Source organism: Pseudochaenichthys georgianus, chromosome 12 (assembly GCF_902827115.2).
Source record: "Pseudochaenichthys georgianus chromosome 12, fPseGeo1.2, whole genome shotgun sequence".
Taxonomy (NCBI): Eukaryota; Metazoa; Chordata; class Actinopteri; order Perciformes; family Channichthyidae; genus Pseudochaenichthys; species Pseudochaenichthys georgianus.
The window spans coordinates 13,137,891-13,159,396 of NC_047514.1; the positions used below are offsets into that span (position 1 = coordinate 13,137,891).

General features: G+C 37.9%; 2 protein-coding genes across 2 annotated transcripts; both read left to right on the plus strand.

The window, feature by feature from the left end:
* Window positions 1–125: 125 nt before the first annotated feature.
* On the plus strand, window positions 126–18,427 carry LOC117456153 (lysosome membrane protein 2-like). Its single transcript, XM_034095916.2, has 12 exons — window positions 126–351; window positions 1,011–1,168; window positions 2,181–2,325; window positions 2,867–3,058; window positions 3,310–3,401; window positions 7,409–7,528; window positions 8,414–8,592; window positions 8,754–8,872; window positions 15,214–15,287; window positions 15,831–15,882; window positions 16,031–16,183; window positions 16,856–18,427. The coding sequence occupies exons 1-12, from the start codon at window positions 229–231 to the stop codon at window positions 16,892–16,894; spliced, it is 1,446 nt and encodes a 481-aa protein (XP_033951807.1). The 5' UTR covers window positions 126–228; the 3' UTR covers window positions 16,895–18,427.
* Window positions 18,428–19,120: 693 nt separating this feature from the next.
* Window positions 19,121–20,673, plus strand: LOC117456625 (liver-expressed antimicrobial peptide 2). The gene is made up of 3 exons (XM_034096557.1): window positions 19,121–19,712; window positions 19,855–19,994; window positions 20,326–20,673. The coding sequence occupies exons 1-3, from the start codon at window positions 19,647–19,649 to the stop codon at window positions 20,345–20,347; spliced, it is 228 nt and encodes a 75-aa protein (XP_033952448.1). The 5' UTR covers window positions 19,121–19,646; the 3' UTR covers window positions 20,348–20,673.
* Window positions 20,674–21,506: the final 833 nt, after the last annotated feature.

Genomic DNA, 21,506 nt, shown 5'->3' on the forward strand with positions numbered 1-21,506 from the left:
AGGGGACACTCCAAATGTATCACTGTAGTGCGTTTGTTAGGGCTCGTGCTCCAGGAAGATCGCGAATGTCGAAGAAACCGGAAGTGGTAACAGGGAAGTATTTCACTCCGGATCTTTGATTCACCCAGAAAGTTCCTGTGCCATCAAAACAAAAACAGCGCTTACACACAGACCGTAGATAATGTCAGTGAGAGCTACAGCCTTTACATATCTGTCTGCTTTTCCATCATGCAACTGAAATCATGTTGTATTTACAGCACCGGAGTTCTTTCTATTCTACTTTTGATTGCCGGCATTTCTTTGGTGTTGTCTAACGTGTTTCCACATATCCTACAGTCGGTGGTTAAAAAGGTATGCCTTGTATGATTTCTGAAACATCTTATTCTGGGAAACCTTGTTTATGTAGGCGTTATGGTTAGATGACCACTAACTATTTAACGTTAGACATTTTGGTGACGGTTATTGTGAGTTAGCTTATTGTTATTGTGACGAAATGGCAGACAGTTTCGATTCTGCCATAGAGATCAGTATGGTGTGTCTGATGGGCAGCTTTAACATTAGGTATTTGGCTATCTGGCTTTAAAATTGAATGTTTTACCAATGGCTAACATTAAGGAATTGATGTTCTCACTACTCATCACGTTAGCAAGCTCTGACAGCCAGCGATCTCCCGATACTCATAGACAATTATTTAGCCAGTTGAATGAAGAAGTGTTGAGCTGTTTTGGGTGGGGTTTTTCGCATATTCAAATCTATAACAGATATATATCTGGCACACTTTTATATTTGACTTTTGAAATAACTTATTTTAGATTTGTGAAATTCGTACGTCATTGCAATGTTTATTACATATCATATCCTGCCTGGTTATCCATATTGTGATTCAACCACTTACAGCAGCCTTTGTCATATGATGTGAGGACAGCTTAGTCAGCTAAATATGCATCTGAAGTTGCACATTTTTCTCAACTGTGCAGTACATATAACCCAATGCTCTTTGTTCCCCATAGGAAGTCGTTTTGAAGAATGGCACGGAGGCGTTTGAGGCCTGGGAGAATCCACCAGCCCCTATTTACATGCAGTTTTACTTCTTCAATCTGACAAACCCCCTGGAGGTGCTGGATGGAGAGCGGCCTGCTGTGCTGGAGATCGGACCATATACATACAGGTGAGGAAAAATACTCTAATTACTCTGGTCGTCTATTTCATAAACCAGAAGTGCAGATGTCACAGTAAAAGAAAGCCACAAAGCCATTAAGAAGCACAATTGTTGATTCTGTCAAATCAAATAGAATCTGACGATATCATCAATGCAGAAAGGTGTTAAAGAGGTGATGATTAGATTAGGTAAAACACAAAAGGAAGAACCTGAAAAATAGATAAGCAGGGCAGTTGTAAACATGAAATCATAATATGCATCAACAATACATTTTTCACTTTAGTGTAAAATGTAAGACTATAAGTCAACATATTAATCGATTATATTCAATAATTAATCAAATACATTGCTTATAAAGTTGTAATTGGTATCCTTGCCTCAGATCATCATGTTCGATTAGAGTTAACATAAAAAGCATGACTATAGTGCATCTCACTCACTCACAGTCAATCCTCACAGTAAATACAGAGCTAAATCCCAGATCAAATGCACGCTGAAGGCTCTTTGAGCAGCTTATCTCTGACTGATTGGGCTGTTATGTTAAATGTTTGTTGTTTGTGTTTCATGTATTTTTGTCTGGATATTTGTCTGTTGATGGAGCTGCTGTGACGCAAGTCAAATGTCAGACTTGATCTGACAAATAAAGTAATATCGTATCTTGGTTGGAAAACTTCCCTTTTACTCGTGGTCATTACAAATCGTTCTGAATAGTCAGGAGTCAGTATTGACTGTAAAGATGATTTAACCTTATTTTGACTTCAATGACTTCAATGGAAACCTCTTCCTTCTTTATGCAATATTTAAACCAGAACTAATAGTTTCAGTACAGAATTCTATAATTATTTAACAATAGCCTCTTCTCTGTAGTATGAGATACAGATACTGTAATAAGATAATAGGCCAACCTAGTGTATTGTTGTATTGTTTGTCTTTAAATATTTGGCTGCAACAAGGAACTAAGAGTTAACATCTTTCTACCATAAAGCCAGTTATAACCCAGCTGCTGTCATTTCCTACACAGAGAGTACCGGCCGATGGAGCAAGTGGACTTTCAGGAAAATGGCACCAAAGTAGCATCTGTCAACACAAAGACCTACATATTTCAGAGAGACATGTCCCGGGGTCCAGAGAGTGATCTCATCAGGACGGTCAACATTCCTGCAATTGTGAGCATTGCAGATCCATTTACTGCTTGTGTTGTTTAATATGATACTGTTTTATTAATGTTGTATTGTGTATCAACCACAATATTATTTTTATTTTTTAATAATGAGTTGTCCTCATACTTTAAAGGTAAAGTATTAAAGATCCATGGATAACAAATCTTCTTAACATTATTTTTTAAACAATTAAGAATGACATCACTCAAATAGTGTAACAACAGACTCACAGGTTACATCAATTTATGTTTTTAATTATATACAAAAATGTTCTGTCTCCCCTCCCCCAAAATGTATGAGACGATGTTGCCATTTATCTTCATTACAGTAGATATGCTTTCCTTTTATTGTTACAAAGATATAACAGTACATGATGCTTTGTAGGTATAGGATTGATAATATGTGCTGTTGTGCTACTGTGAAGTGAACTCTCATAAAGATTATAAAAAATGTGATTCAAGTAAATGATTCATCCCATTTGTCTTCAAAGAACTTCTGTCATTCATCGCTTTACAACGCAGTTTGTCTTTCTTTTTTTCCCCGGTAGACGGTGATGGAGCAATTCAAAGATAATTTCTACTTTGCAAACTTCATCTCCTCCTACATGAAGTCTGAAAACGAAGGCCTTTTCACCACACGCACAGTGGGAGAGCTGCTGTGGGGATATGAAGACCCCCTGCTCAAAGCCCTCAAACTTTTAAAACCCACCCTGGATGATGTTTTTGGACTCTTCTATAAGGTCAAGTATAATAATGCATGTATTTATATAGTGCTTTTCCTGGTGCTCAATGACGCTTTACAAGCAGGAAAAGAAAATAACAATAACAACTAATATATTGATATTGTACACTTTGTCCAGAGTTTGTTGATCATTAAAATGGTATAAACTATATGAGATAATTGCAAAGAAATTGTATTAAAATTGCAGAAAATCAAGAGTTGCTATTTGTTTGAGCTGTTTGTTGAAAATGTTCCTTTTCTTCCCTACAGACCAATGCTTCCAACGATGGGGAGTATGTCTTCTTCACTGGCCAGCAGAACTACAAGGACTTTGCCAGAGTGGATACGTGGAAAGGTGAAAGGTAATTGTCTCAACTCACCTTGAGCAACTAACAATGACAGTGAATGAATGAGACCTAATCAGTGACAATCATTGATTACATGCAGCTTCAATGGATGAGAGTTGGGTCTCATGATTATATCAGTACAGGACAGGCATGTGATCAAATCTCACCCTGTTTGATAACATTGAGAGATTTCTCCTGACATTGTCTTATCACAATTGACAAGTGTCTTTAATCAGAGCTATTCATTTCAAAAAGCCACACCATTGTTAATCTCCTCTGATTAATTCACAACTTTCCTTTGTGTCTGTCAGAGAGTTATACTTATTTCCTTTTTTTGAAGCCACTAACCTTTCGCTCAGTTACGGCCCGTCCACACAGCGGCATTGAAAGAAGCTTCCAACGCTTCTGCCCATTCACTTTGAATGGGGTGACGTCACTTTTCGCCGAACTGCATTGTGGGAAGCAGAGCGGAGCTTTCCTGGCGTTTCAGGCTGCAAAAGTTGAGCAATGTTCAACTTTTGAAGGTTCTGAAGCTTTCGGTGGAAGCGTCAGCCAATCAAATCATATGCCAGTACAAGCTCTAGCCAATCAAACCGCTGCTTGTGTGTCAGGGGCGGGAGATTCATGTGATTGGTTGTTGGTCGAGCTTCAGACACGCCCAGCTCCAAGCTTTTTTTGAAGCTGTAGTGTGGACGGGCCGTTACTGTAAATAGTAATACTAAGTTACAGCCAGGAAACTGTTAGCCTAGCCTAGCATAAACACCAAAATGTCACACTCCTCCTTGACCTCATTAAATACTACTGTTGAGGAATAAGGCAACCCAGTCTCACGGCATTTCGTGTTCACCAACACGATTTTTAATCTATTGATTCGTGTTCACCATCACGATTTGCCCCTTTTTTTCGTGTTGCACAGCACGATTTTAAAAGCAATGTATTTCTACGTGTTTCGTGCCTGCAGGCTGCAGCACGTCTTTTTCTCCGGTCGGGTCGTGGAAGACCGGAAGCTGTGTGGTTCATAAAAACATGTTCTTACTCAATATCAAGCCACAGTTATTGCTTTTATTTTAAATCGTATAATTTCTGACTTTTGTTGTCGTCTGTGAGGAAAATAAATGGGGCTCAGAGCCTCAGGATACTGAAATCTGTATTTTTTAAATCTTTTTTTCCTTCTAATTTGTTATTCTTTTCAAAATAACACACTGTTATTTACTCACCAATAACACACAATTATCCTTGCTTTTATTTATTAGTTTAATTCCATAATCTCGGGCTTTTTTGGCGTCCGTCAGGAACTGAATTTCAAAATAAATATAACCGGAAACAGACGTAGGCATTTCGAGCGATTACCCAAGATCCTCAGCTATGGTTTTAAGCTCGCTGATTGGATGTGTTAGCCGCAATGCATGCTGGGAGTTGGTGTTTATATTATATGAAATCCGGAAAACATTTTAAAAGTATAAAATAATAAAAGTCATCACATAATCATCACATAACGGCATTGTAATACACGGTTCGGCTGCATTACATATTACAGATCTGCCGTAGTTCTTTATTTAGAGAGCCCTGATGAGAAGACCTTTGGAAAAACTGGAAGAAATGGCGCCGAAACTGAATACTTGACGTGGATCATAAATATATCAACAATTAAACAACATCTTCAATTTCTCTTCACACAATACGTCTCCTTGCCGTATCAACACTAATTCGGCTGACTTTTACATTTGATCTAATTCATAGATAGGTTATATTTACACCATAACGGTGCACAGCTGATAGAAAAGGACTGTAGTTTTTAAAGATATTACTGATTTTCTTTGAATGTAAGAATGTAAATACTGAGTCTGAAATAGTATAGCAATATGCTGTAAAATGATGTGAAAGCATGCATAAAACTATACATCTTCAGATGTTGTACATACACACTAATAATACAAAGTTATTATGGCTGTGTGTACCTTGTGTGCACCTCCTAGTGGTTAAAGCACGTTATTGAATTATTGTTTTTATGTGTTATATTTGATTAAAAAAATATTAAGAGTACATACTTTCATAGGGGGAAAGTATAAATATAGAATATAAAAAATCAAGAAGATACTATAAGTGATCTCTACAATAAAACAGTTTAGTGCAGGATGTACAAAGATATTAATAGGAGGAGGTGCAAAACAGAAAAACGGATTAACCTTTATTTAAACATTAAATATTAAGCCTGACAAAGTACTTAACGTCTAATATATTGCTTTCCTGCAATGTTAACTATGTTGAAGCACTTATTTTAACTGATATTATACACATTAATTATACTCTTATGTATGTAGATAGAATAAGAAATGTGCAGAATATGACAGTTTAATGGTGGAGGTACACACATATTGATAGATGTCTTGTAATGCACTGTTGAGGAACCTGTGACCCAAGTTTTTCATTCATTGCATAACTACACCGTAGTTGTGTATGATATGTCAATAAACCTTTGAAAATCTTGAAAGGGATGTGCAAAATAGCCATAATATACAATCTTTAATTAACTATTAGTAGAGAATAACGAGTAATGAATATACTTTATTACTTGTTTCCATTCATGTCAATTGCAGATACATGTTTAGTCTTCTCAAGCACCAACTATCAAATATCTCTCCTGATTGTTGGCAGTTGACAATCACCTTACCTGAATTTTACTCAGGTGTAAGTAAAGTCTGATTTAAGGGTTGTTTATATATTTCACATAATTAATCAGAATCTGCAAAGTAACTCAAATAAATGCAGTGGAGTAAAAATACCAGGTTAACCTCTGAATTGTAGTGGAGTAGAATTACAAAGTAGCAATGAGCTGTCATGTGGGTATATATTAATGCTGCGCATTATGGACACAAGTGATTTTCACCCATTTATTAATTATATGTTTTACATTTGATAACACCAATGTGTTTAATAATGGCAACTTCTAATTGTGGGAAAAACGAAAACGTTCAGTAGAGACTTCCCATAGAACATTTTGCGAAACACAATAGCCAGCATGTGTAGTTCTGGGGGGGTGTTCGATTCCAGTTTTGGATAATCTGGCGTGGTTTCGTTCCATTTCACACAGCTGTTTGACGCTCTGCCTAAGGACTGTAGTCCTAAACGATAGCTGGGGATTACGGGTAGTGTAGTGTCTTCGGCCATCCTAAACTCAGAAATGTTGACAATCGCAATGATGTTCGAAATGTCCCTTATAGGCCTACGTCTGTTTCCGGTTATTTTTATTTTGAAATTCAGTTCCTGACGGACACCAAAAAAGCCAGAGATTATGGAATTAAACCAATAAATAAAAGCAAGGATAATTGTGTGTTATTGGTGAGTAAATAACAGTGTGTTATTTTGAAAAGAATAACAAATTAGAAGGAAAGAAATATTTAAAAATACAGATTTCAGTATCCTGAGGCTCTGAGCCCCATTTATTTTCCTCACAGACGGCAACAAAAGTCCGAAATTATACGATTTAAAATAAAAGCAATAATTGTGGCTTGATATTGAGTAAGAACATGTTTTTATGAACCACACAGCTTCCGGCCTTCCACGACCCGACCGGAGAAAAAGACGTGCTGCAGCCTGCAGGCACAAAACACGTTACCAGTAGAAATACATTGCTTTTAAAATCGTGCTGTACAACACGAAAAAAAGGGGCAAATCGTGATGGTGAACACGAATCAATAGATTAAAAATTGTGTTGGTGAACACGAAATGCCGTGAGACTGGGTTGAATAAGGAGCAGCAACATTACCCAATCTTTTCTGACCTTCAACATATTTTGTCCTGATTATTTCCAAGCCCACACCATTGACAGCATTTTACATAATTTTGCCTAACAAATTGCTTTGTTCATCTTTAATCAAACTGACAAAGGAACAGATATTAAAGGGATTGGTGCTGGGTATTCTAAATGCCTTAAACCTTACATGATTTTAAATTCATAAATGAAAAACTGATAAAGAAAACTGTAATGATCTTATTGTACTTGTGTTTTTCTGTGTGTGCAGCAAACTGGATTGGTGGACATCTGATGAGTGCAATATGATCAATGGAACCAATGGAGCATCTTTCCATCCCGTCATCACCAAGAATGAGACGCTCTACATGTTCTCCTCTGACCTGTGCAGGTGAGTGGACCGCAGAGTGTTTTACTGACTTCTAAAGAGACCATGCTGCTAGTAGGCTAAAATGTGTCTATGTGTGTATTGGGCATGTAGAATTATAATAAATTGATGTTTCAATGCCTAGATAATATTCTAGAGGATGTTCTTATATACAGTCAGATGAGCCTACCCATGAGCCCACGTCTTATTTTAGTGTTTTCTCGCTCTTTTTTTATTAGCTTACTCCTCTTAAGTCATTTAAAAGCATCATTTAGTTTGTTTTAAGGACTTACATATTTACAGCACATGCACAAATAATAATCTGTAAATAATGAAAAAAACAAGTAACAAATATAAATTATTACATAAATATTGGTTTGTAGGAAGCAAACGACTGAAGCAGCAGAGCTTTAGATAATGCTGCTTTCAATTAGGTATTGTTTTCTGCTTCCTCTACTGCTGAGTCACATTTCCTGGTCTTATCTGCTTGACATTAGCTGGTTAGTGAAATCACTTCCCCCTCAGTCTTCCTAAAAAAATCCATTCCTAAACTTTTCCCTCTGCATTATTTGCGTCTGGATGTGGGATTAGGATTATTCCTTTAGCCTGACTGGTTGGCCAAAAATAAGGTCACTGTACACTTACTACATATTTAGTGAAGATTAAAACATTTAAATCAGCTCTTCATACATCAGAAGTGAGAGTGGCTCAAGTAACTGACAGCAGGCCTGTGAGGCATCCACATGTTCCTTTAAACACTTTTGGTTCTTGTTTGTGCTGTGCATGTTTTCACTAAATCACATACCACCACACGCCAATGTACCACATGTGTGTACCCCCCTTTGTTTCACTTCCAGCATCACATAATTGCTTTGTGTCTGCATAGATTAACCAGCATCTGTTTCCAAGGTCTCTGTACGCTCTGTATGAGGAGGATGTGACGGTGAAGGGGATCCCTGGGTATCGCTTCAGTCCCCCTAGCGAGGTGTTTGCTAATCACACCGTGAACCCTGCCAACGCCGGCTTCTGTGTCCCCGCTGGAAACTGCCTGGGCTCTGGCGTTCTGAATGTCAGCCTGTGTAAACAAGGTAGGAAGTGCATTAAGGAAAAGCCAGAATAACACTTTATCGTCACACCATTGGAAAAGGTTCTTTAGAAAGCTGTTCCTCATGACGAAACAGCTTTCTAAAGAACCTGCTCAGCTGAGTGGTTTCTATAATGTTACTAACTGAATGGTTTGTGTGTTCAGGAGCTCCCATCGTAATGTCGACACCTCACTTCTACCAGGCCGATGAGAAATATGTTCAGGATGTGTTCGGCATGAGGCCTAAGAAGGAGCAGCACCAGACTGCAATTGATATCAATCCGGTAATTATCTCAACTTTAATTATTCTCTCCAGACAGGCTATAAGATATTTAAAATATTCAAGTAGTAATTTGTGTCTGGTATTTTTTCGTGAATTTACAAAAACGTTTTATTTTAAAAGACAAAAGATATCTGACTTTACTGAGTCCATTCACAGTGAGTGTGCTCTGAAGGTGTCAAGTTTCCATTTGATACGTTCAGGTGTATATCATTCTTAACAATGACTGAACATTACCGTAAAGCAGTATGTCCTACATGTGCAAGTCATGAGCAAGTCATGAGCAAGTCTCAAGTCTTGACCTACAAGTATCAAGCAAGTCTCAAGTCACTGTGGTGAGAGTCAAGTTAAGTCATTGCTCAGGTCAAGCAAGTCAAGTCAAGTCATACGAAATTCTGATGAATAAGCCCAGTTCCTGCATTTAAATCAGTTAAAAGACAGTGGTTATGAAAATGGATTCAACCCACACTATGATCTTCATTACATACACAGTTAATAATTTGAAATCTAATTTAGACCGATGACAATCATATTAGATTCATATTAACCCTAGAACTGCAGCCAATATAGCTAGGACTCAATCAAAAAGTCTGTTCAAAATGGCAGAATTCCAGGTAAGAAAATAATATATGGCATTTGCCATTACACATATTTAAAGGTGACCTATCATGCAAAATGCACTTTTGTAAGTCTTTTATACATGAATATGTGTCCCCGGTGTTCCAGGGAACTCACCAAGTGTCAGAAAACACAACCCTCTCTATTTTCCTCCATACCCAAATCTCTTAAAAAGGGGCTGCAACGGATCTGATACAGACTGATCCAGATTTGAACACTTCTCTGACGTCACAGAAGTGGCACTACGGCTATTGGGCCAACTCCACCAATCAGGAGGAGACAGCCACGGCAACACACTATCACTCCATAATCATCCAGGAGCGACGCTTGGTCAGGGTCGTAAAGGGATGCAAATAGCTTTCAACTGATTTCAATGTATTCCCATCTGCGGCGGGATTTGACGCTCATGGAAGCACGGCATTCGTTTGTGTCGGCTGCCCTTAAAGGCAATGTGAGCGTCCATTCCCATTGGATAACGGAGAATTGTACACCCGGAAGTCAGTATTCCCCTTACTGTCGATTGATTTTACAGTGATATCTGCACTACTCATCTACTAAAAAACACCAGATTATCCTTGTTAATTACACAACATTGATTGATTTCAATTGTGTGCAATGCTTTTGTATTTTTCCCCTTCGATTCGGAGAAACAAATATTTTTTCGGAGTAAAGGATGGCAGAAGACACTACACTACCCAGAATCCCCAGCTATCGTTTAGGACTACACCATGTGCTCTGTTTGACAAGCTCCGTGATTAGTTCTCAAGCTCTGTGATTGGTTGACCTCCAACTGCAATTCCATTCATTCCAATGGCTGGCGTCTATGTCATGTGATCTTCAAATTTCTCCCTGAAGAAAAAAAAAACATGGCCGAACTTCGTTTTATTCTCGGTGGAAAATGCCTATTTTAAAGTTAGTTTGGCCATTAAAATGCGTTTTGATGTAATTTGATGCGAGAAATATGAGTTATTATTTCAGATTATGTGTGCAGTGGATGTACATGATCTTTAGTTTGCTAGTTATTACGAAGATTACTTCAGGAAATTGTGTCCATACAACGTTTTCATTGTTACCAAGGTGGTTGCTAGGGACGCTGCTATCGATATTATTTCTGTTATGTTGTGTAACTGTTTAATGGTGTTATCTTTATTGCTGACACAAACTGCACGCCACGGGACCCTGACCAAGCGTCGCTCCTGGACGATTATGGAGTGAGAGTGTCTTGGCGACGGACATTGCCATTCGAAAGCGCTGGAGATGCTGTAGTACATATGCCAGGCCTGTAGATGGTGCTGTTCTCACAGAATCAGCCCATGCAAAGACAGTGTTAAATTGAGCTAAATGAGGAATGGCTAAAATGCATGATCTGTTTGGTATTTTGAAAAATAAAAAGTATAAATATGCCTTATATAGGTATGGTCCTACACTATATTATTCAAATATAGCATGATAGGTCCACTTTAATTTAAATGTCTGTTAACACTAGAACCGCCAACAGCGTCAGCACCTACATAGATATCATTTAATTTGTTCCTCTTCATAATTTCCTTATAAACTAAGTAGGACGATTTAAAACTCACTTAATTGGGTTAATTTAGAAATTGCTTCAGTTTATCATCATAACAGATCAAAAAGTTCAGATTCATTTTACAATAAATCAAGGAATGATGCACTTCTACAAACAAAAACAACATAATCAAAACATTTAAACAAACTACTAAAAGTAGATGAACTACATTATTCAAAAGTTTACAGTAACTTCTGATGATAACACAGGGGAAATAAACGAGGCATCTCTTTTCCTCTCTCTCTCTCTCCCTTTCCTGACATCCTGTCAGTATCAGGGTTAGTCCAAATGAATCCCTTGGCGGTTCTAGTGTTAATTTACCGTTTTGTCTTCTCTTTGCAATGCTTAATCGATTTGGAACCAAGTCTAACGTAGCTTAAACTTAACGTTATCTTTCTAGCTAACACAACACATGCACGCACCTTTCTCTGTGTTTTTTTTTGTAGTGACGAATGAAGTTGGATGTTGTGGTGGTCGTGTCACTGATCTTTATGCTGCAGACCCTGCATACCGCTGTTCTCTTCTTATTACCGTCATCGACAAAATAATCCTTGAATTCAAACTTCACTATTTTTGGAGTAAAGCTAGCCGCTGCCATGTTAACTGAGACTCAGCCTTCTAGTGGGTTGCCAGGTTTGCGCGCATGGCGCTATAATCACGTTTTTCGAAAAAACTAAACGTAATATCTGTTGGGTTCAGAATTCCAGAAAATACAGACAACTTCTATATCATGGTATCATGCTATATTTGAATAATATAGTGTAGGACCATACCTATATAAGGCATATGTATACTTTTTATTTTTCAAAATACCAAACCGATCATGCATTTTAGCCATTCCTCATTTTGCTCAATTTAACACTGGGCGTTTCTCAATCTCGAGGAAACTGGCTGCCATGCCAATATTTCAAGGATGCTACGTCATTGAGTGCCGCCGAAGGACTGTTCCAATCTCCAGCATACTTGGAATTCCACCGAGGCCGCGTCCTTGGTTTGGGGGTAATTTCGAGGTTGCACATGGGTAAACTTTGCGTCCTTCAAATCCCCACAATGCTTTGCGCACGGACCAATTTCCCCAAATCTGTGGCGGAAAATGTAAGGCGGGGCCTCTCATATGACGCACACCTGCACACTTGCTAGCCTGTTCCACTCTTCGTTTTCCGAATGCCAGGAAGGATTCTTGCCTAGCTTCTGAAGGAAGTGACTCGGAAGACATGTGCTATCAAGCAAGCATCCTCGCGATTGAGAAACGGCCTCGGAAGACATGTGCTACCAAGCAAGCATCCTCACGATTGAGAAATGGCCCCAGTCTTTTCATGGGCTGATTCTGTGAGAACAGCACCATCTACAGGCCTGGCATATGTACTACAGCGTCTCCAGCGCTTTCGAACGGCAATGTCCGTGGCTGTCTCCTCCTGATTGGTGGAATTGGCTCAATAGCCGTAGCGCCACTTCTGTGACGTCATAGAAGTGTTCAAATCTGGATCAGTCTGTATCAGATCCATTGCAGCCCCTTTTTAAGAGATTTGGGTATGGAGGAAAATAGAGAGGGTTGTGTTTTCTGACACTTGGTGAGTTCCCTGACACACCGGGGACACATATTCATGTATAAAAGACGTACAAAAGTGCATTTTGCATGATAGGTCACCTTTAACTATTTATTGTAAAGAGAGCAAAATATATATATTACTTGGCCAAGGACTCATCACGTCTCTGGGAATCACAGGCAGCAAAGCTGTAATCTGTAACCACCAAATCCGTCAAGAGCCTCGAACCTCGTGCGACAATACATTTTATTACACAGGGCGTTGCCCGTACATTTATTATTGGTCAAGACTAGTTGAAGAGATACCGCGGTTTAGACTTGGTTCTCTTTGGTTGGTGCACAGACTCAGATAGAGTCTCTTGGCAACACGATCCTCCAATCATCATTCGGCCGGCTGGCAAAGTCCCTCCCTACTCTGTCATACGTAATTTGTTTTCTCTAACGTTTCTTCAGATATAGCGGGAAACCATAATGTTGCTTCCTAGCTTTGCGGGGGAGCGCGGCTCCCATACAGAGTCAAGGCCGGTGCGATGTGCTGTTCTGACTACCTCTTTGTGTTCTCTCAGTCTCTGCACCTGAACTTGCTACTTTCAATATTGCAAGCTAAACACTTTCTCATGTAACTTTTCCCTACGTTCCTGTCCACCCCATCAAAACTTGGGGGGGGGGGGGGGTGATTGGGTCCATTTATTCCTAAATCACAGCACATACAATAAGCAAATAATGTAATAATAAGAATCTTGTAATGTTATATAAAAATAGACTCCACATATCTCACTACAAAAACAAACGCAAATATTGAATTTTAAACAGTCAAGTCCTTTCAAGTCATCTATCTCAAGCTTAAGTCAAGTCTCAAGTCATGAATACCAAGTCAAAGTCAAGTCAAGTCTTTTATCAATGTTAGTCAAGCAAGTCTCAAGCCAAAAAATATGCGACTCGAGTCAAGTCATGTGACTCGAGTCCCCACCTCTGCCGTAAAGTAACAAACACATTTTTGAGTAGAGGGGGACTTTGGAAATGTAGTTGTAGTAGCGGTGAGCAGAGCAGGTTCATCCAAAGTGCAGACGGACAATGGTTTAAACATAAAATAACCTTTATTCAAGGTTGACTGGATATACAGCATACAGACCAGAACTCTCTCCTTATTAAACTCAAAGAAAACCGTGACAATTATCCGTGTACACAATGTTTAAACTCTTTCTTTACTTTATATACTCAGGTTGTAAAAAATAGTTCAAATGTACAAAGCTGCTATGAAAACGTACATTACAAAAAAACAGTATCATTAATGTTTACCACTAGATGGTGAAGTATCTCAGCTTTGTGACTGCCAGCCCAGCCCTTGCCATACCCACAAAGCAGTAGTAAAATCGGTTAAAAATGAAAGCATTGGTACGTGGAACGGAGCTGTCGCCAAAGATAAGCTCTAACAGCTCTTATCATGTGTAATTCTGTAATAACGTGGTTGAGCCAGTAATAAATCCATAATAAAAGGAAGCAGACTGAGAAAAACACTCCAGTAGCACAAAGTGTTGATGCACTATTGTTCATCCTTATACGTGTATAACCCGGAAATTCAATTTCTGCAGATATATGCTACCATCTTAATGAAGTTCAGTTGTAGGCTTTCTTCATGGCTCTCTCCGGCAGCCATGTAGTGTTTGCTTTGCATGAAGTATTTATTTAACTTTTTTCTTCATGCTGATTTTTACAGGTCTTCCTTGACATAGCTTTGAATGTGTCATCTTGTAAATTGAAGTTTAGTCTCAGAAAAAAGTAAATATACATTGTGATGCACTACTATCAAAGACAGTAAAATAGTTCAGGAAAGAAACATGCAGAAGAACATTAATCCATTTGCGTTGCTCAGCGTGCATTTCTGAATCACACTTTTGTTGCAATTGAATTCACTTATATTTAGTTAACTCAGACATGTACTGTGGTGGCATTATTATTGAAATCAGTCTTTGAACCCTGTTAAGCTACTGTTTTGTCTAGTTTTCTCCTGGTTATATGATCATCTCCATTGTGACTGCATGAGATCACTGGGATTGGTCAAAGTACTGCGACTTTTGCCATAAATACTGGGTTGTGGTGCCCTGTACGACTTCCCTGGTAGAATAACCCTCATCCGCTGCCAGCATCAGGCTATGATTTTACCTTTGCCTCTTGTAGATGCATCTCTGTTGTATGTGCAGTATTAGCTGTTATAATAATAATGATAATAATCCTTATATTTATTATAGCGCTTTATCAATTACTCTCAAAGCGCTTTACAAATACACATTACAAATACAGATATGTAATGGTCATCTACTGTGGACAATACCCTCAAGAGCAAATTCCGGTGAAGTGTCTTGCCCAAGGACACAACGGCCTGACGCAGTGGAGTGGGAGCGGGTTTCGAACTGGAGTTCCCCAACGCCCCCTTGATCTGATGATCAAACACACAGACCACTGCGCCACCTGTCCCCAAACATATACAACACAGTGTCTTGGCAAATATGTTGTGTTGCTAAATGTTATAATGAGCCATAAATGTTCATTCCTCAGGATTGACAGGTGTGTCTTTTAACCATACATTCCTAACAAATGTCATTCTGTTTTGCAGCTAACTGGAATCATTATTCAAGCTGCCAAACGGCTCCAGGTCAACGTGTTTGTTGAGAAAATTTCCTACTTCAGGTAATCAGCTCACATCTTCATCAGTCTCACGTCACGGCACCCCCTTGTTGGCTTTAATGCAGCGGTGACAGATGTATGACTACCTAGGTCCAGGAAAGGGTTGCCATTAAAATAACAGTAAAGCAATCATGCCAGCATCATCACTATGAATGGACTCTTGGACGCTCGTGGCTTGTGGATCTACTTGACGAAAAAACAATCTTGATGTAATATGAGTCTAGACAAGGGCTGCACATTATGTGGAAAATATCCAATCACTTTGTTGAATAACAATCAGCAATAAATAGAGAGATATTAAACTGAACTACATGTTGGTGTTCTGTTAAAAAGATATAAAATATGTATTGAACCATTGAGCAGCACTAGTCAATAATAGATGTACAAGTTGTCAAATGATATGTAGGACAACTAAATGTATACTTACTTTAAACGGAGAGCCATTGCAATATTAACAGCTGTCTGAATGTATTTTTGCCATTTATTCATTTAATTTATAGGAACGAAATGCAAAACATTTGAATAATTTCCTTTTTTTTCCTTCAGTCAAACAGGAAACGTGAGGACAGTGATCCTTCCCGTGGTTTATCTCAATGAGGTACACAAACACAGAATAATTTAGACATTAATTGCACACATTAAATGGCAGAATAAGAAATACTTTTTACTTACATCGATAACCTAGCTTTTCTTTTTCTACCGTCTTGTTGGTTGTGCTGAATCTCTCTCTGCTACCATCTACACAGAGCGTTGTCATTGACGACGCGTCGGCCGCGAAGCTGAGGAAGATAATCGTGGAGCAGCACGTGGTGGAGAACATCCCCTTCTTTCTGATCGGCATCGCCATCATTATGGGAGGAATCTTCATGTTCCTGATGTGTCGGCAGAACGTCTCCGAGGTGAGCGCTTCAGATGGACATTCATGAGTTTGTGTGGTCGTTAGAGCTGCAGAAACCTATTATTTTCATTCAGAATAAATCAGTTAGTAATGTTTTTCTTTTATAGATTCATAGTGAGGTCTAGGGAGTGTCAAAATAAATCATTATGTCAGACTTATTGTCTGAAATCCAAAGATATTTATTTAAAAAAATACAATTAACAGAATTGTTAGCAATAATTATTTATATTCTTGCGATCAATGATTGATTAATTGAATAATCATTTCAGACCAAGTGGTTATGTTGAAAAAGAGCATAAATCATTTACTCTAATATTATTTGAAGTGGCAATTGCCAAAGTTGAATATGATAAGATAAACTTTATTGACCCTAAATTGGGATTTTTGTTGTTGTTGCAGCATTAAAACAAAGTATTGCACATAATTAGAAAATAAAAAGAGTAATAATAAACAATTAAACAATATAAACATCTCAAAATAGAACATAAAACAGAAGAGTGAGAATATAAACGTTGCCCATCAATAAAAAAAAAATACATTATATATTTTTTTCTATAGAATATGTATTATTGTACATAACATTTTTTAGATATTTATGTGCAAATGTAAATAAACGGACATGGTTTTCATAATTTTCTTAAGGTAACTCTTTTGTGTGTGTTTTCTCTTTCAGAGCACCACAGCTGAACGGCAGCCCCTGCTCTCGTCATAGCACCAAACCGTACGTTTAAAGAAGGAGGACTGCCATATTTGCATAATAATTCACGTGTTAAATGGAGCTGCAATTCCTACCAGTAACCCCAGAGTAATAACTCAATTAATTACCAAAATTACATCTTTTATCCAGCTTTTTAATCCAATGTTTTTAGGAAAACAAAGTGAAGAGGTTTGTTACAGGGATGAGGTTAATGTCTCCCTTACAAGTAAGTTGTATTGATGATGAAATCCTATTTTTTTTTTTTAAATCTTAAAGATTGTCTTTTATACCTTTTTAATTATGGGCTCTGAAATGAACAAACCCCCAGTAATTGATATGATATGACAAAATATAATGTCACTGATTGATTATAGTCCATATTGTGTGTGTGTGTGTGTGTGTGTGTGTGTGTGTGTGTGTGTGTGTGTGTGTGTGTGTGTGTGTGTGTGTGTGTGTGTGTGTGTGTGTGTGTGTGTGTGTGTGTGTGTGTGTGTGTGTGTGTGTGTGTGTGTGTGTGTGTGTGTGTGTGTGTGTGTGTGTGTGAGTGAGAGAGACAGTGTGTCCATGATATGAATGCCTGCAGAACTGAAATACTGTTAAGGGAATACTGTCGGCGTGTGTTTATAAAATAGGCCTGTTTTCAGCCTGCTCTAGTGAGATTGTTGAAGCATCAGTATAGGAAGAAAGTTAGCAACACTGTTTTAATGCAAGAGACACATCCTTCTTTTTTTTAACACCAACATTTCACTTTTCCATATTGTCTCTAAGTGAATGACAAGGTCAAGCTGTGTAAAACGACTGCTGGCATAATGTTTTATTCTTGATGTCATGAATATAGTCATCTCGGCTTCCTTTTAATACCATGTACTCTTAGTCTGTTGTAACCTTAAATGGAAATCCACTTAATCCCAATATATGCAAATATCGTAATGTGTATTACTTCAACAAAAGCAGTGTAAAGGGAACTTGCATGTCTTGTGCAAGGTACAATGTCTTGTCCCATGATGGTGTAAAGCACCATGTTAGATTTGATGTCTCCATGAGTTCTCCTACTGATAGCTTGATGCTACTGACACTGCAAAAGAGAAAGTTATGTATTTATTTTTAACCACCACGAATTGTCCATAAATGATATGGTTCAATTCTGCACGTCTAAATAACATTATTGTATCTGATTATTGTTACTTTATTTAGGATCTGGATAAAAAAATACATGTTTTTCTTTATTTTCTTTGGCAACAGCCTATTGGATTCAAATGAAATAGATTTTGTGTCCAGAACTAAGTACTGTAGAATGTCATTACAATGTGTAATTTGCTATTTGAATAACCACTACTTCACAAACACAACTGACAGGCTGACTTGTTTTAATGTTGCTGTGGTCTTCGTTTCACATGTTACAGATTATTGTTTACACTGCTACCCATACAAAGTAACAATCAATATGTAATCACTGTTTACATAATAGGTCAATAGGTCAAATATCTAACAAGCTGAACATTGTCTTAACATTTGCTGCAACCTTTAATAAACCTGCTGTGCTTTAAACCCTCTCCTTGTGTTTCCTCCTGACAAGATGATTTGATAAAGTGAATAGTTGGTATAATGTCACCCTGCAGTTAAGCAAGAATGTTCTTAATGACAAACTTCAGGGATTAGTCTGACTAATTTATTACTGGCAAATGTAGAAAGTCGGATACTTATCACATGACCTTAGTACACACACAGACACACACACATCCATGGAGACTTACAACCACACTCACACACCTCTCTTGATTTCAACAGATTAACCAATATGACTAATAGTTGTGCACCGTAGTATTTTGAAAAACTGACATCACACCTGCTTTAAATAAGTAAAATAATGGTTGCATTTGATATTCAGATTTTTTTAAATACATTTTTCGTTTTCATAGATGTAGCTTTACATAATGATAATGCATCATTATATTTTTTTTACTCCATACATTTTTCTTACATTTAGGATGGTCAACATCCTAAATGACCTACTTTATTTTATACTATGCATTTCAGCCCGTTTCCATTGCTGCTTTGAACACATTTTGAGGTTGAAATGTACCCTCAATTGTTAACAAATAAATTGATGTATATTGTGTTCACTCCATGTTCTTACTTGATATACTAGTGTGGAACTATTTCTACTTGACACTAGTGGCACTATTTATTGTCCGGGTGCAGTGAGGTTGTCGGGAAAGCCAGATTCCTGCAGGTCACTGGCCTGGTCAAAAAAGATGCCACTTTGGCCAGAACTCTCACTAAAATGGCTTAAAAGTTAGCAATCTCTACTATAGAGTTGTTGTGTCGTTCACATGGATTTCCTTCAGCATCCTCCCACAGTCAAAATCATGTAGCTCCACGGGTGAAATGGGTGGATGGATACATTTTCTACAACCGAGACCCATGTTGAGGTTTCAGTTACAACTCTCCGACGTGGAATTGTCCTCAATTGCAGGGTTAAAGTGTACTTTGGCTCCCTCTAGATAAACTTTGACTCTGTCTGTCATTATAAAACGGATACATTCGACTGTTTAACGAGGTCTGCATAATTGGCAATGACTTCAGATCAGCTCCTAAACCTCAGCCTGAGTCATTAAAGTAGCTAAATTGGAGTATTAATCTTTGATATCTGTCAACAGCTAACTCCTCCCAAACCCTAATCAAAGCCTTTAATACACGTTGCATGACACAACACACCAGCCCCGCCGCAGAACTTCTACTCTCTTGAACCTGATCTGCGAACGGCATGAAGACTGTTCAAGAAAAGATCATCGTTCTTTCAATGTTTCTGTCTCTGATATGTGCCATCCAGGTATGTGTATGGGTTAATATCCTTCTGTTACTGTTTATTTGATCTATTTTCTGCTAATAAAGAACATAATGTCTTCTGATTCGATCACCATCAATCATGCGTGTCATCACAGCTATTATAACAATCGTATATGTTATTGCAGGTGGATTCAGCGCCTGTGCCTCAAGACTGGAATGGTTTGATACAGCGGACCAAGCGGTCGCTCCTGTGGCGCTGGAACAGCATGAAGCCTGTGGGGGCCAGCTGCAGGGACCACTCAGAGTGTGGCACAAACTACTGCAGGTACGGCAACACTCCTCTGAAATTGTACACATAATCAGACATTTGACCCATTTTGGAACTTACTTTCACATTACGAAGATGTGTTGCTCATTAACAATTTTAGGGTCTGTATTTCTTAATTGTTTTGTCGCTAATGTGAAATAAGATATAACATTCAATGATATTTAACAGACATGTGACCATGGTTGGAGTTTTCACAGACTTAACATGCAATCGTTTCTCTGTGCTGTATTTGTGCAGCGTGTGAAGTTTTGTACACGTCTGTTTTGCATGGCTTGGACAAAGTCAGACAGTTATGACCCTGCAATAAAGTTGCTCCTTATCTTTACAGGAGACATATATGTTCCTTCTGAAGAGGAAACACAGATAAAACCCCTTCAATGTGACAAAACAAACATCTGCCTAATGGACCCAAGTGACCAGTCTCAAGATGAATCATAAATCACCTTAATGTTGTAATAATCTGGTTTGAACTGAAGACCTGCTGATGCTTCTCCTGACTGTGCATTCAGTTCAAGTTCTCTGATCTGGCTGCAGAAAAACAAAGCTGTAAATGCAGAATTCACACAAACAAATAAAAATGGCTCCATCTAGAGCAATATCGTTTCTTACAATTGCATTATAACAATTGCAGTACATTATCAGACATGCTGAAATGTTTAAATAAGAAAATATAAATATACTTTATCTGTTCTTGTTATTATTATATTTGTATTTCTAAATAGTGTGAACAATATAGACACTTAAATGTTTTTTTACAAGAGGTTGTATGTCCACATTCTTTTTTTTTTACAAAGTTCAGAACAAATTAAAAATGTTCCTCACAATTCATTCTACTCTTTTAATGCAATGGATGTTTATGTTGGTTGGTGAAAAAAAAGAAATGGCCCATCTGTGTGAAACATGACATGAATGGGTCAGAGGAAACATGTGTTAAACCTGCTCTTGTTTATGAGCAGAGCTGATCTGTTTATTTAAAAATATGTTTGCTCTGCATGAATGAATGTTTTAGACTCATTCCAGCACTGAAACAGGTAACAAGGTTAATTTAGTGAGGCTGCCTCCTTCTTATCAAGCTGGAATTAATGCACACATGCACTGTTTTATGCTTTGATGCTTTACCTTTAATCGAGGGATTCGTGTGTCATACATCTTACAACCTTCCTAGAAAATGGATGCATCAAAAGCTGAAGTCTGTTCTTTTTCACCACTGGAGGGCGATCTGAACCAGGTTTAGGGAGATGACTGTGCCACCAGCTCATTTGTGATTTTACCTATATCTGTGGTAAACTGATTATAAAATATTACTGATACAATGTTTAACTCTATAGTAAAGAGTTATTTATAAAAGGCCTCACTGGATAGTTCTAAATGCATTGTACAATGAGTTGGTTCTGAGGTGGGGGTTCATTTTTCTAGTAGCCTACTTATACTGTCTTTTTCAAGCAAAAATAGTGAAAAATTGCCAATAGACTCTGATTTCAGTCTTTCTAAAAAAGAGGATTTGAAATT

Coding starts and splice junctions, on each gene's coding strand:
- LOC117456153 (XM_034095916.2), top strand. CDS start 229: ATGCAACTGAAATCATGTTGTATTTACAGCACCGGAGTTCTTTCTATT. Junction 3,402..7,408: donor GATACGTGGAAAGGTGAAAG/GTAATTGTCTCA, acceptor CTGTGTGTGCAG/CAAACTGGATTGGTGGACAT. Junction 8,593..8,753: donor TGTCAGCCTGTGTAAACAAG/GTAGGAAGTGCA, acceptor TTGTGTGTTCAG/GAGCTCCCATCGTAATGTCG.
- LOC117456625 (XM_034096557.1), top strand. CDS start 19,647: ATGAAGACTGTTCAAGAAAAGATCATCGTTCTTTCAATGTTTCTGTCT. Junction 19,713..19,854: donor CTCTGATATGTGCCATCCAG/GTATGTGTATGG, acceptor ATGTTATTGCAG/GTGGATTCAGCGCCTGTGCC. Junction 19,995..20,325: donor TGTGGCACAAACTACTGCAG/GTACGGCAACAC, acceptor TTATCTTTACAG/GAGACATATATGTTCCTTCT.